Below are 18,643 nucleotides of genomic sequence, written 5' to 3'. Positions count from 1 at the left end.
TGTTGCCAATATTTAATTGTGTAGACTAATCTCCACAGGATCCTGTGGTTAGTATCAATTGGATTGCCTGCCCTTTGGAACACAACAGAATTCAGCTAGGTTAATTTATAGGACTTCTCCACAGTTCACTGCTTCCTTTCCTCCTAACAAATTCATTATATTACTGTACATTCACTGAAATAAAATCTTTGGAACAGCAGTATGAACCAAGATAAATATATCTGCTCACTTTCACAATAACAACTATGATTTATATTCTACATATCCCATATAAAGATCAACATTAAATAAAGTTACTGCTGTAAGCAGCAATGAAGGAGGTACTGCAGAAGTAGAACAAAAAATTCCTTTAAAATACTATGATAAAAGCTTCCTAAAATATTCTTTAATTTGCATTTTATGCAAGTGAGGGTTATCTTAAAACGGGCTTTTTTTAAAAAATAACCAAATATACTTTCAGCTAAAAACATTACTGACATATGTAAACTCTTGCAGTTAGGTGTACAATACTGAAAATCATTCACACAGATTTTTTTAATACTTATTTCATTCTCTGGGGCCAATTTATTTGATTTCATCATCAATTCCATTTTCCTCATCTTCTGAACTCAATTTACACAGTCAATAGGCTAAGACTTGTAAAATTACTTATTTATTCAGTTTAAAGAAAAGAAAGGTTTTATTTCATCACACATGCTCATCAAGGGAAAAGACAGAGAAAAAGATTACACAGAGTCTAAAGGAGGGGTGAGTGTTGTTCTATGTGAATTCTGGTATTTGTAGGAGATTTTTGTCCTTTTTTCAAATGACTCTCCACTGATTGCCAGTGCAAGATCTAAAGGGCTTCTCTGCCACCACTAAGTGAAACACTTAATTTTGTCCATGAATTCCTTCCCCAAAAGGACAAAAAAATCATAAGGGCAGCAGAGATTTTTCTCCACAAATCATATCTGTGGCCACCTCTTGCCATGGGAGCTTTCAAAACCCCAACAGCTACAGGGGGAAAAAAGACTCAACAGGGAAGGAAGTATTAAAATCATCAGTTATGGGAGCAACAAGATATTGCTCTCATGTACACCACTACCAGGCATCATCTGGGAGGGCTTTACAAAAGCCACAGACACAGGCATCTTGCTCTCACCCACAGCACTTGAGAAAATACTGAATTACCCCACAGAGGCTCACTACTCAGTTTAATAGCACTTTGTTCTCAAAGGAATTTGTTTCTTACTAGTTCCCATCTTAACAAAAACCTTGGGAGTATAATCAACAAGTTTTCAATGGGACTGCAGCCAGAAATTAGCAAAAAATGCAGCCTACCTGTACTAATCCTGTCACACAGCTTTATAAAGGATACATCGAGTGATCACTGTTCTCCACAAAGTGTGCTGTCCAAATGGCATTAGACACATCCATAACTGATTCAGTGGAACTCCTCATTTAAGCTTTTGGCAAACATTGGCTTTGCTGTGTGTTTACCTCCACAAGACTTCTCAAAATTGCTTTTTCTATAATAAATACCTTCATCCTCTAGCCTAAGACATGAGAAAGTCTGGTAAAACACAGGCAAAAAAGATGTGCATTTAGTTCAAGATGCATTTCATCTACTAACTACAGGATCTATTACCTTTTCCACAGAAAGACTGATTTAACATGATTTGTTATTAATTAGTCAATTTTTCAATCTCATTCCAAACTGTTTCCAAGTAATTTAATCAATTGCCTGATATTTTCTTCAGAAACTAAAACACTCTGATTCCCTACTTTGTCTCCCCCATTTGAAAGAGAAATGGGCACTGAATTTGCCCTTTTCTTGTCTTCTAGAGGCTGCAATTTATCCACAAGTTCGCAGTGACAGTCACTAACATAATTAAACCACAATAATCTCAGTGTAATGAATTCTACATTACAGTGTAATAACAAAAATAATGCAAACAACCTGAGCATCTTATTCACCTCTACACTCTAACATCATTATTTTTCCTATTTTAAGCTGCTACCTTACAATTTGATGCAGATATTAACCTTTTTTTTTTTTTACAAAGTCAGAAACAATCATAATAAACTAATTCTAAAAGCTCAGGCACTCCAATTAACACTTTGAAAGACAACTCTCTCTCTCTCTCTCTCTTTCATTGTCTCCCCAAAGTGAAATTCCATCAAACATCTCTTTTTGGAAATTGAGTAAACAGTATTCTGAAGAGTTTGGTGTTATTAGGTGTATACATGAATTCCATTCTACTGCCATGTCACAGAAAAAGAGCAAGACTGGAATGCAGACAGGCTGAACAGCAGCGGTTAGCAAACTCAAAAGGTGCTAGAGAAAGGAAACACTTATTGTCTGAACTAAAAATTATTCACTCAGAAATTTAGGAAAAATATCCATCTGAGAGATGGAACAGGTCAATGCAAAAGATGACATAGGGTATATTAGCTCATGCAATTCAGTAATTTGAGATCATGAACTCAACTCTTAGACTTTTTCGGTACAAACTTTGCTTAGGTTGTTATACTACTATGAGCAGAATTTATTCTTTCCAGGCTGTAATCCTGCTGTGATGGAACCTACCCCATATCTTGGAAAATCCAGGTTCAGTGTTTGCTATAGATCATCCTCCACCCTTCTGGAAATATTTCTTTTTCAGGTATACATCTTTTTCCCTACAATTACTTAGTTTATTAAAATGAAATATTCACCTTTGGGGGTCCTTATTTTATATATTGCAAAAGATGGCCTTTGAGGAGAAGACCCACTTATCCATAACAGCTATAACTCAGCAAGCCTGTATACCTTTATTGTGTATATATTTATTGCATTTTAGTTCCTAAAGGCAGCATAAGCAACTCATAGACTAGAAAATTAGGTCTTTTGAAAATATATTTGGCTAATTGAGGGAAAATACATACCACATACCACCATTCTCCTTTATAAGGGGTTTTTATTCTGAAGTAGAAATCAAATGTTTCTCTAAATCCTTAATTTTCACAATTTCAGTAACAATATCTACTATACCTTTTGCAATGTGTTTTATGTTCTTTAAAGGCTTTAATTCAATACTCCAAGCATCTAAGGCTTGCTGGTAACATAATAGTAACATGCACAACGTGGAAAAATATTTTAAAATATCTTGAATATATGTTTCTGCTCCTTTATGCAGCAGCCTACTGTGAAACTGCTCTTCTATGAAAACAGATGTTTTAAAGTCTATTTAACATTCTGAATTTTTCACAGAACATCAGCACAGATACTCAGCACAGGATGCTTCTGTAACTATGCTTAGGGGTCCTCAAGTTCACACACCTACCTGCATAACCCAAAAACATTTACTTCCTTACTCTAATCTGTCAAGAAGAGTGAAGCCCAAGACCTACAAGGACACAAGAGCAATCTTGCTTAGCAAAATGGATTTCCCTCCATGTTTAGAAAAAGACATAAGACAATATATGCAAAAACATTTCCTTACAGTCATAGTCCCTCTCATGCACAACAGTGAGAAAAAAAAAATTAGGTTGATTAGACATCATTTGTTCTTAACAAATCAATACTGTCTGTTACTTCTCCAGTCTTGGTGTGCTTACAAATGGCCTTATTATTTTTTCAAGAACCAAAGTTATATTGACTACCAGTTTTTCCTAACTTCTGTCCCTCCATATTCACAAGCTCATAGCACGTGAAGATAGATGTGAAATATTAAATCATTTTCTCTTTTAACTTTTGAAATGTCCACATAACAAATACTTTTCAGCCAGGCTTTACAACAGTGAGCATAAAAAGTAAAATGCTGTTACCTCCTAGCTGGAGATTGACCTCTAAATATGTTCAGCATATTTCTTAAAACTGCTGAAACTTGGGGGAAATGTTTGACCTCACATCTAAGGTGCCTGCATATACTCAAAAGGAAAAAAAACAAACTAACAAACAAGTAAACAAGAACAATATCAGTCAACTGGGCTTTTTTCTGAGGCGTCATATAAAAGGTTTCTCCATATTAAAACATACTCTCTAAATAGCAATGGGAGAGAAAAGGAGGAACAGATGAATGTCACAGCTTTCCTGGAGTGATGTTTAGGTAAGAGAACTAAAACTCCTATGTGAACAAATATGAGTACATTAAAAATAGTAATGTTATATCTATAGGACTATCAAATTAGAATAGAAAAAAATACATAGAAAAGAAAATTTGAACTGTTCTCTTGGTAGGTACAAAATGTTCCATTAAGAAACTCTCTCTCTCATATAACTCTGAGGAAATTATATTTGAAAGCAAGCTCAGTCCATGAACTAAAATACAACTGCAGCATTCGGCAACTTAAGAAATGTGCCAAAATTTCTTGGAACATTCTTTCTGTCATAATATTAAAGAAATTAAAAGTATCTACAATATGCAAGTAGTAAAAACCCCAGCCAATGTTCTGCCTATGCTATTATACCAATTCATTTGTGACTAATGAAAAATCTACTGATTAATAAAACATGCATTCCAAAAATAAAACAATTATAAATAAATTCTAAAAATACAATTACCCTTCCAAAGTTGGTAGAGCATCTCCATTGCATCTGGATATAACAGAAGTTAAACACCAAAAGTATTTGACCTAGAACTGTTTTAAAAGCATTTTTTCAGTGCTCTCTGAATATAGCACTATTTTATACTCTGTAAATAACAATGTGTCTGAACTACCAGTAATAGAAAATCATTGTGTGTTATTACAGAAAAACAAAACCAGTCTCAGGCTGCTGCATTGTTACCACATTTGTGAAACCATTCAAAAGGCTTTATTTTTATAAAGAAATACTGTATATAAAATAGGACAATAAAAAAAATAACCAGTAACAGGCAGTAAATCCACGGGTTTTGGATCTACCAATATTCATGAATCTCCATAGTGCAGTACTGAACTTGCCTGATGCAAACTGCAACTAATCACAAAACCACTCATGTGAATGACTCATGAATAACCTTGAGTTCTTTAAAAATTTATACATATTTTGGGTCCGACCCATACTGAATATGTACAACAGATTTTAAGAAAACCATATTGGTGGAGAGTCTTAGCTTCACATCCTGGTGTTAAGGCACTGGATGGCCCTTTAAGATAATAAATGATGATCTACAAAAATTGTATTTAAAAAAGACTTGCACAGCAACATCTCTTATCTCTTACCCAAGCCACGGTAAGAGAACTCCTTGTACCTCATTAACTTAAATTCTTCCCTTGTCCTGTTCTTCATCAAAGTATCATGTAGATTGGACCTCCAGGGATCATCTCCAGGGATTGTCCAAATCCCTACTCAAATTAGGTTCTGCTGTCCACTGAAGTTCTGGATATCTCCAAGTATTGACTCCACAGCTTCTCTAAACATCCTGGTTTAGTATTTGATGACCCTTGAGTTGAGCCAAGAAGTTTCTGTGCTCCTATACTGTTCCTTTGCCTCTCATCCTTTCACTGTACATCTCTGAGAAGAGCCTGGTATCATTTTCTCTACATACTAGGTAAATACTTCCTAATCTGGCCTGGAATGACATTGACTTTCTTTGCTTCAAGAGAACACTGCTGATTCACATTCAGCAGCAGGACCTCCACGTATTTTTCTGCAAAGTTTCTTTCTAACCAGCTTAACATCAGCCTGGTCCGTTGCATAGGATGACTCTCTTCCAGAAGCATGTCCTTGTTCAACTTCCTCAGATTCCTATCAGCTCATTTTTAATGCTTGCAGTATCTTAGATTTTTTTATATATAAGAACTTTCATTAAATACACATGAAAAGGGAAAGAAGTTTGATGGTGTAAAACTGCAGGATAAGATTTAATGGATGTGTCTTCTAGCCTTATATCAGGATCTCTCTGCCAACAACAAAAGTTCTGCTTCATGATTAATGATATTCCATTGATTGCTTCTATTCTGATGTTGTTCAGATCACAAAGATTGAAAAAAAAAACACTCCAAAAGATACAATATATTATGACATGGGATATCCAAACTCAAGTCCAATCTTAGAAAGTAAATTTCCTGAAGAATTTATTCTAGTGCTGTTTGTTAAAAAATTGCTGACACGTTCCTTTCAGAAATATCATAACTAGACTTCATCAGACCCAGAACAATTAGCCAGACTACAATTTCAATTTAATAGGGCAGAAACTATGTTACCAACAGAAAATGACAAAAAAATCCACACAACTCAGCGGCTCAATACCATCCATGTACTAAGCTGTATTTGCAACCTTTTTTAAACTTTTTAAGTCATTCTATGTAGACCATTAGGTTTCTTCTAGTTAAGGACATGTAGCAATTTTTATAACACAGATATAATATATAAAATATATACTGAAAACAAAGACAAGAAAGATTAGATTTTAGGAAATGACTGGAAAAATGTTGAACCAGAACAAAATATACAAGAGCATAGAGCCTGAAAGAGAGCATTATTATTTATAAAATGCCACTGGCATGCATTTACTACATTAAACACATTGGTGGTTAGTTAACACTAGCAATGCAAAGTAATTAGGACTGATGTCCAAAAAAGTTATGAAAGTCCTCTGTGAAGAAACAGTTCCAACATCTATCTCAAGTTAATCAAAGAATAAATCATCTTCACTGATGAAGAGTGAGGAGGAATGAATGATTCAGTGAACTAATGTAAATCAAAATCTCATAGATGCCTTAGTGTTTTTCAAATGGAAATGAGGCTTTTTATATCAAATTGATTTGGATTCTAGAGGCAAACTGCTTGCCCTGACTCTCTGAACAGAACTGACTGAAATGTATGAAAAGAAGAGTAACTTTACAACAGGGAAGGAACTCATAAAACGGGTTGCATACATAGGAAATCAGACTAATATTCTGATCGCTCATACTACACTTTTCCAAAGGAAGTGTGAAAGTCAGGTCCAATCACAACTGCAGTTCAGAGGAACTACAAGGAATTCTGTGTTCTTTAAATAAGGCAGGAATGAAGATCTGATATTTCCAAGTATATGAGGAATCATTTTACTCATACAATTTATTCAAGTACCTAGAAACACAGTATATAACTCACAAGTCAATAAGGAAAGAACCATTTATAATTTAATCTGCTTTGAAACTCAGTAAATACATTTTGCTATTGTTGTCATTCCCTAGAGAAGTTTAAATTAATCACTATAATCAACTTAATCCAGACTCCTGTCCCATTATTGGATAGTTAAGCTGAAGAGATGTTGGAAATTAAAGCAGATTATTTGAATTATGCATCTCCAGAATTTTTCCTATGATTTTATGAGATTTTTCCCAGAGTAGGGAAAAATTACTCAGACACACAAAACATATTCAGCTGCTATAAATTCCATTATGAAGACAGCCATTCCATTTAGAATTTGTTAGCATTACAGACAAAAGTAAATGCACCTTGATTAGTAAGGTTCAGTTATATGTGAGACTAGAAAGGTTGCTGTAGAAGTCTAACAAATTAATCACTTGGGATGTTAACCTCATGTTCTACTACACCAAGTACATAAAGCTCCTTTCCTCATTAAAAAAGTGAATATTCTCAAAACATCAGTATTCTGTAACATGTTTTACATTCCTACCCTGCAACAGCTCCCTTCCAGCCACCATTGAATTCAAATACTTCTGGTACGACTATTGTTGAGAAAAATAAATTCTTGAAGCATAACAAAGTACCTTTTCCAGTATTTTAAGCAGTATTTTAAAATTTTCTTGGCTGCTTTCTCAGCTCATACGAATAGGACTTCTTCTTTCCAGATATTCACATACAATGTAGTTCTTGTTTTCACTCAAGAGAAAATCCTCCTAGATAAAAAGCGCTTGTAATTTTTGTAACAATTTCTATTGTAGTCTTACAATAAATATTGCACCTTTGCAGGATCTAAACACTTAAAAATAAACTAAGTGGCAAATGTAAAATGTTGCATCTCTTCCCTTGACAAGGTCCCATTTTGGATCTAATCCATACATGCACACAGAGATGTCCTATTATGCACAGCCTCAGTGAATGCTGCTGGCTGTTGGTAACTTATATCAAGGAGAGAAGGAATATAGCTGACAGAAGTTTGTGAAGGAGACATGAGGAGACACAGCATCGAGGAAATTTGTTGTTAAGGTTACAACAATCAAATCCCAAATCAAATTCAAAAATGCATCAAAGCAACACAAGTTCAGTCTCAAGGTTTCATACCAGAATTTAAGTTTCTATACTCCTAATTAAGGTCCTCTTCAGAAAAAAGAAAAAAAATCACCTAATTAACTTCAAGCACAAGCTTCAACCCAAGACAGAATGATACAAGCCTATGTTTAAATTAAATATATGTATAAATGTAACTGAAGTCAGCCTTAAGAGACTGTTCAAACACTTTAATGAATGACTGTGACAGAGCATAAAAACACACATTTCATTCCATTCATCTGTGTAGTACCTGAAAACAGAAATTACATGTGATCATAAACAGTAAGACATTTCAGTTTTCTCAAAATTCTCCAACTACTCTTAATTGCCAAAATACATTTTTTATGTAAGGTCACAGTTCAAGAATTCTAACTTTCATCTACAGATTTGCCTATATTTTAGAAAATAAGGCTAGCAAATCCCAAGTTATCTGTACACACTAAAGAAACGGCTGTAATGCACTCTTCATGGTCTTTACCTGTTTCTACATCTGTTAAATGCAGCATGGAATCAAAGCCCCCACTGAGGATCCTTCTTCCACAGGACGACCAACGCGCAGCCCGAACAGCACAGGAGTGACAGGAGTAAGTTTTTAAACAGCAGCCTGTATCTACAGCATCCCATACCTAAAACAGAAGGATAAGGACACCTTTACAACAAATCACAGTATTTTTTGATAACAATAATTTGATACAGCAAATCATTTTAGTTGAGATAGCTTTGCATTCTGAAGTTGTATCAGCCAAGCTGTAAAACATGGTTTGAAATAATTGTATGGTTGAATAGAATTAGGGCATTTTATTAACAAGCCACAAATCAGTAATGCATTTTTATTACTTTTGTTATTCCATGAAATGTCTACATTGCCTTCTATTCACATTATACTTTCCCATTCATAATGCTGTCCTAATCTGTGCAGGGATGTATCCAAATAAATTTTACCTTTAAATCATTTTTCTTCCAAATTTTTGTCTCTATCACATTCTGCCTTCCATCAAGTAAGAAGAATCCTGCCAAATTACAGCTTTCACATTTGCCCATACATGGGCTTTTATCCTTTTTCTTAGTTTGTCATTTTAAGTAGAATTTTACCTAACCTCCACTGAGGAAGCAGGTAAGAATATTATCATGCAGCTACATGGAGATTTTTAAGGACTGGTCTAAGTCCTTTCATTTGTCATTTTCTTCTGGACAGAACTAAATTGATGCCGAGTATTTCTGAAAATCCTACTTGTTATCCAATTTTTTTTAAGTATATAACAAGTAGCATTTTCAGAACATAAGTAGTCCTGCTCACATTTTAAAAGCAATTTTTAAAGAGACAGGTACTTGTTTCCAAGTAATATATTTTAGAAAATACAAATACTTTGATTTTAATTACCAAGTAATGCTGTCAAAAATTAGTATTGTTTTCATGGTTCTCTTTTTGTCATAGTTTCAAGATAAAATTAGAAGTTTAGCAACAAATGGTCCATATAAAAATCCAGCATGATCAGTTCTGTGACAGAAGGCTAAACATGAAAACTATTTTCTTATGAATTTTCTTCTTCAGTAAAAACTAGATTATAAAATATCCTATGGTTGTTCAGTATAATACCTAATGAGCTTTGAATGTGAACAGGGAGAAAAAAATGAGACCTTAGTTAATGTATTTTTTATCTTCAGTTTTATTTTCTTCTTACTTGACAAAAAGGACTCGCTGACAGTATCAATGCATAATGCATACTCAGAAGACAACATTCTATTATAGAAAATTATTTTATCAAAAGATCTTCTATCACGAAGCACAGTTCTGCAAAGCAAAGCAACCAATTATCCTTAATTATTTGACTAGCCAGTAAAGACTGAAACCATGAGGGCTGTACCCTCAGTATTCTACCCTAATCACAAGTTCAAAAAATCAGGGAATTTTTAATATTAAATGCTTTTGAAAGTAAGTTTCTCTCTTTTAACGAGTTTCAATGATTGTTTCAAGTTTCACCATATCAAAAAAGGGTTAATTATGTCTTGGAGTGCTTTTAATATGAGGAAGCTAATGAAAATGAAACAAGATGAAAGGAAAAACAGGTGGTACATGTTTCCGACATTTTCTGCCATGTTTTAGAGATTAAGTACAAAAACTCAATTTTTACAAGCAAGTAAAGCAAGTCCAACAGCACTTTTGAGTTCATGCTTCATTTAAAAAAGCTACATAATTGGAAATAGCACATCCTTAAAGCTGCACATTTCCCTCCATTACATGAGCTGGGACAAACGATCCACTTTTGTGGATGAGACCACTGACCATGCCCGCTTGCCCAAGGGATAATTTAACAAGTAACACGTTTCTTTCCATTGTTTTATTTTCCATCAGCTCTTTTTTGCCCAGGTAATGGTGATGCTGCAATGTTTTCTGGAATTAAGTGTTGCATGAACAAGGCAGTTTTGACTGAGGAAATTCACTTAGTTTACTGCCAATTAAAGTAAACTTTTAATTACAGAACCAGGTTTTGAGGAAAAGAAAAAAGCAAGAGTTAAACAAGCACTTAGGGGAGCACGTTTCCCTCTCAGATCCCACTTCAGCCCAGTCCTTCTCCCCCTGCTCCTACCCAGCTTCATCAGTTTTCACTGGGTATGATGGTGAAATGCTCAGCTGTAAGAGCCCCAGGTTACAAGCACCCATCTGTGCCTCAAGTGCCAGAGATGTTAACCATGGTATATGCACAAATGGAGAATCTTCTGCATTTCATTACACGGGAAAATGCTTCAGCTCCTATCAGAGGATCACTGGCAAAGCCACCATCATGTCTGCATTTCCCTAGGGAGCCTCTGAAGCACTTCTCCATTCCTGTGTATTTCCACCATGTAGCCAGTGGTAAGTGAAAAAAATGTGGCTTGTGGGAGAGTTCCACTGTACTCTGTCCAGAGCTTGAGAGGAACATCTGCTCAGCTGCTGGTGCTGGCTCCATCAGGCAGCCACCATCACGGAAAAAAAAAAGAGGTTGCAAAAGGATGAGTCCTCTGCATCTGAGTTTGCATCTCTCTGCCCAAAACTCAGATGTGAGATCAGCAGATTGTCCAGGGCGATGAGCATTTCAAGGTTTTATTTACAACTCAGAGTCAAGTGTGTCAAGAATAACATGTGTGGAAATAAAGGCCTTCCACTTCTTCCAAACTCTAGGAACTAGGGCCATTAAAGCTTCCTATTTCATATTTTGAATCATGCCTTCTTTGGCAAAAAAGAACATGAATTACAGCCTCTTTACCAGAGGATGATTCCAAACATATTCTTCTGAGTGGCATCTATACATGAACTCAAAAAAAGGATTGGTTTTCAAAACCAGTCTAAGGCTGAAGATAAAGGCTACAACACCATATTCTAGGAAGTCATGGTTTTAAGAATTTCAAAGTAATTTTTTTATAAATTAAGTGCCTTATACATACTTAGAAAATTTCACTTTAAATACCAAAAGCTGCTAAACTTTAACCTTCTAATAAATACCTTTGCAATTAACATTTGTAGAATAAAATCCCAGTTTTACATAGAATAAAGATCATACTTAGTACAGAATAAATTACTCGGGCAGAGGAAACAGTTCACTTAAAAACACAGAGGCTGAGATATATATAAATCTTTCTTCACAGGCATTGAAACACATGTATCAAGTATTATAAGACTAGACATTATTATGCATCTGCCAAAGCAAGACATATTTATATGAAATTATTTTTACCAAGAGATCAACTGCTTTAAGAGTTGTAGCTTGACTTCAAAACTCAGCTCTCACAGAAACTCAGTGTTATTTTTAGATGAAATACTGAATTCTGATTAAACCTGAGGTTGCTTTTATCTTGTGATGACCATTGTGATTTTAATTGCTGAGCTAAAAAGTTAAAACCCATTTAAAACACATTTCATCCTTCTACTCTGAAAATACTTTTTTGCCACACACTCAAGCAATGTTATACATTATAAACAATAACCAGTCCATCATTTCCTTTCATAAGAATCACAAAAAATGAAATATACAACTATTATTAGAAAAACAACATATCATATTAACTCTACTAAATCTACAATTTTAAAGTAATAAATTATACTGTATTTGAAAGAAATAAACAACCAGTACTAATTTCTGGCATAAAGGTATCATAAAATCTTTAATTTTATTTATTTCCTATTTTGTTAAAATTGGCTTTAATTTAACAAACAGGTTCATCTTTCACTGCTATTTCTTACTCTTCTGTCCTTCACTATTTCTAACACTGCATTTCCATTTCTTTTCCATAAATTGTTTTCATTTCATTTCCTCTCCCATTATAGAAAGCATGACAATTACATAGTTACCTGTTAGGATTAATATATGGGGCCAAAATGGCAGGTACGAACAGCAAAGTGACAAAATTATACTAGTGATTTCTTTACAAAAGCAATTTTCCTTTTACTTTCTCTGAGGCACATTGTAATTCAATTGCTGTTTCGCATTCTCCACAGCAGTTAGAAATAAAGGCCTCAGAAGTTGTTTGTTTTCCTGTACAGCCCAGAAATACTATGAAAATACTGCAACATGTATTTTAGGTAACATAACCAGACCTCCTTGCCCTTGAGAATAGAAGTTCACAAAGCACATAAGCAATGACACAGTATAAAAGATGAGTTTTATTATAGATATGTTTCCAGGTCCTATTTTCTGCTTTCAGGAAAACAGCCTTGGAAAATAAAGTAGTTTGGGTTGAAGATAAAAACTCTCTTAGTAAGTCACAGCAGGAAGCAGGAGAGGGTAAGCACTTGATACTCGAGTAAACAGCAATCACAGAATAATGCTCTGGGGTCTGCTGCACTATCAACAAGCTCATACAGCACAAAAGAAAGGCTTTTATCTTACTGATCATACAAACTAGGGATTCATTCCCAGAAAAAAAGAACACAGTAACATAAGAAGAGTAAGCAAAATAATATGAGAACTCATCAAGCACACCAAGACTGATAAATTAGGAATTGAGCACATCTCTTTCATTGCCATGCTATGATTATCTATGATACACTTGCCTCCAATTCAGATAGCAGAAAAGAAAATCCAGCAGCCTGACTTTTAGAAAGAGAAAGGTGCACCTATTCAAGCAGGCAGTCAGTAATTGCACAGTGAACTTGAGAACAATGATTCAAGTGTGATAAATTAGAGGTTGGAAACAAGTGAGGAATTAAGTTGTATGCATTTTGAATTTGCATGCGTAGAGGGACTACAGCAGAGCAAGTCAAGAATACTAAACAAGAAATTAATTTCTGGAGTATGTGTAACAGAATGAGAAACTTTTTAAATGGATGGATACATGTTCATTTCAACATAACATCCATACTAAAAGACTTCCCCCCTCAGTTTAGCCAAGTTGTGCCAAGCTGTGTTACCAACTTCCTCTGTCAATGACTCCTAATGACCTACAGTAAGAAATCATTTCAAACTTGTCAATTACTATAAATATAAAAGTGGCATTTAAGAAACAGCCCTGTGCAAGGAAGATGTGGGATAGTACTGAGTTACAGGATGCATGAAGAAATTACTACGCTTTGACAAGAATAGACTCTGTTCCATTCCACAGCACACTCAGGCTGCTCCACAGACTTCTGAAGATGAAGACATGAGCCTCTCCTTTCCCTTTCCTAGAACAGCACTGCTCCCTGATGTGTCTCAAGGAGACAGAACTGATTCATTTTTTTATTTTGTTTTTTAACTGCAGAACTGAATTCAGGTCAGAAAGATAATATGCCGTACCTGCTAACATGCAGAGATTCAGGAGAATGGTGCTCCCTGAACTATACTGCTTTTCCAATCTCATCAATATCTAAATACTGTAATTTCTAACAAAAACAGTAGAGAAGGAAGCCCCAAACTATCTACATAAAATGTCTTTCTGGTTTTCAAAGCAGGCTCTGATCTGTACTTTAAAAGGTTCTTTGAAAATCAATGGGCCAGAGGGTAGAAACAGTCTCATGGAAAAATTATAAAAAGGTATCTCCTGCTGTTACTGCTTCTTCAGATTCCCCAGCTGGATGAGGTGCAGCTTTGGGCAAGACTGCAAGAGCTAAAAGTGCCCCTTATCTCTAACAGCAAAAAGGATAAGGGGCTAGCTACATAAAGAGGTACACTCCCAGTTCATAGAACTGAGACAAGGGAATGACAGGAAGGGAAGCAATAAATTGCCAAGTGTTAGAATTGCGAGGTGTGCCTAAGCCTCTACAGCCATTGCGTGATTTACAAAAAAGCCTGATCTTGCATGTAATACATAAATTCCTAAAGTAACTACAGGAATATTTAGAATGTTTTATTCTTCTTCCAATTCATGTCTTCTTAAGATATTGAGCTAAATAATACTGTTGTAGTACAAAGTAAAATTTGTTGTAAGAACTACAAAGGAACTCTTGAACTCTTTTGTCTAAACCCGCAGTTAAACCACGTGAAAATTAAATTAAGCTCAAAAAAAAAAAAAAAAAAACCTGTGAGCTAAGGTCACTTTGTATATAACCTTCAAGTGCTGATGAACTTATTTTCAAACAGCTATGAAGGATGTAAATAGATGTTCAGATTGTTACATGGACCATGAGTGATGACATTTTGGACATACCAGCTTAATTGTTAAACCAACTGTCCCGAAAAAAAGAGTTTTTCTGCAGGATTCTCTAGAGCTACATAATGTTAACACATTTTTCAGATGTGTTGAACACTTGTTTCAGGAACGTTTAAAGTGTTCTAGGGAACATATTTTAAATTACATCCCTTTTCCTAATCTAGACATGGTGTAAGAAGTATATATCAATGCTGTCTTTTGAACATTTATGGATTTCCACTAGCTTCCTTCCTGCAGCAGTTGTAACTCCAAATGCAATTCTTACTAATCTGAAGGGAAGAACCAAATTTGATTTCTTTAATATCTGAATAAAAGAATAAGATTTTGTTTTTTGATAGCTTATTACTAGACAGCCCTTACTACTGTAGAAACAAGGAGAATGGAAAGTAGAAAATTATGATAAATTCAATTAGCTGAGACAGCCAGCATAAGGTCTAAATTTGTTATTTTTCCCCTAAAAATTTAATATTAAAATATCACAAGTGCATTAGTCAAAAAAAGAAAAAATGTAAACAAAAACAAATAAAACCTCCCCCAATTAAAAAAAAAATTAAAAAATCAGACTAAACCCCAAAATAGCCTAGTATATTATACATAAGATAGTTCTAATTTTGTAAGGGGTATAATTCAGGCAGAAGCATTTTAACTTAAAATACTTGTGGCACACTAGTTAGCACTACTACGAAACTACTCAGTGGTATGAAAACTGATTTGCACACATGTCAAAAAGCTTTAATCCTAGAAAATCTAGCAAAGGTTAAGTACAAGCACTACATAAGCTTCATGCCAACCATGTCTATGAAACACATTTCCAATTATTTGGTGTTTTATTTTAAATAAAACGCCTCCCACAGAAAATCAGCAGCCCTGTCCCCAAGGAATATTCCACAGCTGATAGCTGTGAAGCTTCGTTTGGGTGGTTTTGCCATTAATAAGAAAATAAAAATCCAATCAAAAGTGCACTTCGAGCTGCCAGCATCCTATAAAATAATTTTAAGAAAACACTAATGGAAGAAGATAAAACATTGACCTTTTCAGTTGGCAGGGGAGGCACAAGACAAATAAAGTAGAATTCTGTAAAAAGGAAACAAAAATTCCACACCACTCTGGCAAGAGCTGCCCATCTGATTACATACAATAAAGAAATATCCTCAGTAAAGCTTTCAGAATAAGAGCTACTACACTTCATTTAAATAGACTTAATGATTCCCTACTTCAAAAGTTAACCTGTAACACAAGGAAAATTTAATCAACCAAGGAAAAATGAAGACATAAATAATTTTGAAGTATACAAACTATCTGGGGGTTTGCCAATATAAATAATTAATGTTGACTCCACAGGACTCCTTCAAGTCAAAACTGGCAAACAAAATTCTTCAGAAAGAAGTAAATTACATTTTAAAAATGGTAACAGCAAGACACTGAACACTGATATAAATATTTCATAGCTATTTCTATTAAAGAATTTGCAAATTATATATTCCTATTGTATCAAAAGTGTCCTCGGGACATACTAATTTCATCTGTGACAACTCTTTTTTTTTAACCATTTTATTCAGGAATGGAAAAAGTAAAGAAAACATGGACTCTGGTGAATTCCTATTTTTTGGATGTCATTCATGTCTGGAATTACAGACAGAAAGATGACATGGATAGCTGAGACCTTATTTTTATCCAGTGGTTTCAATATTCTTTCCCTGTTATATGCAGTTTCTGGACAAACAAGCTCCATTCTCCAGCGTTTCACAACCCTCTCAGAGGGAGGCTGCAAACACAGGTGCTGCACAGCACTTACACACAGTTGGTGTCCAGATGAAATGCTGTAAACACTCACGAGTAACACACGCATGGATGCAGTAACATGGACTAGAAAAATACTAGTAACACATTCAAACACTTGGTTAAAGTAAATAAGTGCTAGAATACTATATAATTATTCAGAAGTAAGCCCTGCTGCTCTTATAAACTGAAGCTAGAGATTGAAATGAGTTTTTTTATAAGGAATGTTTACCTAAAATGTTATCTCTATGATTAGAAATACTGGAGAAGCATGAACAAGTTCAGGTGAAATCTTGGCCTGCCATGTCATTTACATGAAAACACAGTTAAAAGTTTCAAAGTAACTCAGCAGCAGTTCTGAGTACTTTCATGACACAGCAACTCCTTGTAAAGTTTTATTTTTATTATGGCATATTTGTAGCCAAGCCTGTTGAGTTGAAATCCTGACAAATTTATACTGAACTGTTTCCATTCAACACCTGGGCTTCACAAAAATAACAAATATGAACAGACAGTTTCCTTCAGGCTATTTGTACAAAGTAACATCAGAAGTGTAATAGTCTACTTCTTCATTACTCCAAGCTTCCAAGTCACACATACACATGAAATTCTCCTCTTGGATGGCATATCAATTGTATGCAGACATTACTGTTATTACACAATGAAGAAAAATTTTACAAAAGTCAGTCACTACCATATGATTGCTGAGAAAGAAGATATACCTAATAAAACAATCAAAATTAATCTAATACTTCCTTTGGCAGAATGGTAACTTATAAGCTTCATTGTGTTTGATAAACAAATGAAACAATTAAGTAGACTCCTGTAAATGAGAAGATAAAAGAAGCATTCTAGTTTGTAAGTGTTATAATACTTCAAGGACCGATATCTTGCTTTAATTAGTATCTTTGATCACTATTTAAACAAAAGGGTTTTAAATTGGAGGTGGTCTTTTTAAACATGTTTCAAAAATTAAGCTTCAGAAGCATTTTTAAATACTGGAGCATTCCCCCATTCACTTGAGAATAAAACCATGTTTGAGGGGTTTGGGGTGAGTTTTTTTTGTTTGTTGGCTGCTTTTGGTTTTTTAAAAAATGTGTTTCATACCACAATCATGTGCCTCTACATAGCTTTGTAGCATTTCCAGTGAACATCTAGTTAAGATATGACACCAAGCTTTGAGTTTTAGGGGCACAAAGTTTACTGCAGTGCCCTAGGTTTGGCAGATGAGTTTGTTTTTCTGAACAGAGGTGAGGGTTACAAGTTTCAAATACACATTTATTTTTAGTATCACAGTGTAATACAAGGCACATTTGTATTGGGACAATAACACATGACAAAGCAACAGACTCAGTTTAAACAAATTAAAATCAGCAGGAGCTATATATCTTTCTTGTTCAATGAACAGTACGGACAGCACAGGTTCACTCCCACTAAATAAAAGAATACTGAAATAAGCTCAGTAAGCTGATCTTGCCACGAAAAATACTTCCAGGAAAGTGGGTAACTGAAAGGAAATACTAACACAACTCAAAGTTCCTTGGATAATATTTTAATTTCTCTACAGGAATGACTGCCACTCCAGCAGGGGAATGTAAACCAAAAAACTGAGGAGACATGCTGAACCTAAGAACTATCATAATTTATCAACTATGTCAACTATAATCAAGTTGGCAAAGCCACAGAGGGATGTGAAAAAGCAACCTGATTTCTGGTAATAAGTATTAGAGCTTTAATTAATATGTCAGTTAGAACCCATACTATAAATCTGTTCAAAACACACACAACATACAGTTGCTAGCATTTTTTATTAGTTACATTTCTTAACAGTATTAAGTTGCAAGTAAACTGACATGCCTATTTCCATTACTTTTATGTATTTTTCTTTTTACACTGGCAAGTGAAATCTTCACAATTCTAGCTTCCTTCATTGGAACCAAAATATCATTAGTAAGAAAATTCTCCTGAAACCATTTTATTTTCCTTTAAAAACTTCAGGGAAATAATTACACCGTTAGACTTTCAAAACATTGATTCCTTCTACAAAGCACAGATTTGTTTGTTAGAATGTTTTATACCACATGTTTCATTTTA

General features: G+C 34.5%; 1 protein-coding gene across 1 annotated transcript in view; it reads right to left on the bottom strand.

The window, feature by feature from the left end:
• The window catches only part of WDR25 (WD repeat domain 25), a 55,806-nt gene that overhangs the window by 16,389 nt on the left and 20,774 nt on the right, over positions 1–18,643 (bottom strand). The window contains exon 2 of the mRNA XM_062494665.1: positions 8,646–8,793. Within this exon, the coding sequence (XP_062350649.1) occupies positions 8,646–8,793 (148 nt within the window). The remainder of the gene's footprint in view (positions 1–8,645; positions 8,794–18,643) is intronic.

This window comes from Cinclus cinclus, chromosome 6 (genome assembly GCF_963662255.1).
Source record: "Cinclus cinclus chromosome 6, bCinCin1.1, whole genome shotgun sequence".
Classification (NCBI taxonomy): Eukaryota; Metazoa; Chordata; class Aves; order Passeriformes; family Cinclidae; genus Cinclus; species Cinclus cinclus.
The sequence above is the reverse complement of the archived record's forward strand: the minus strand, read 5'-3'. Positions and strand labels throughout refer to the sequence as shown.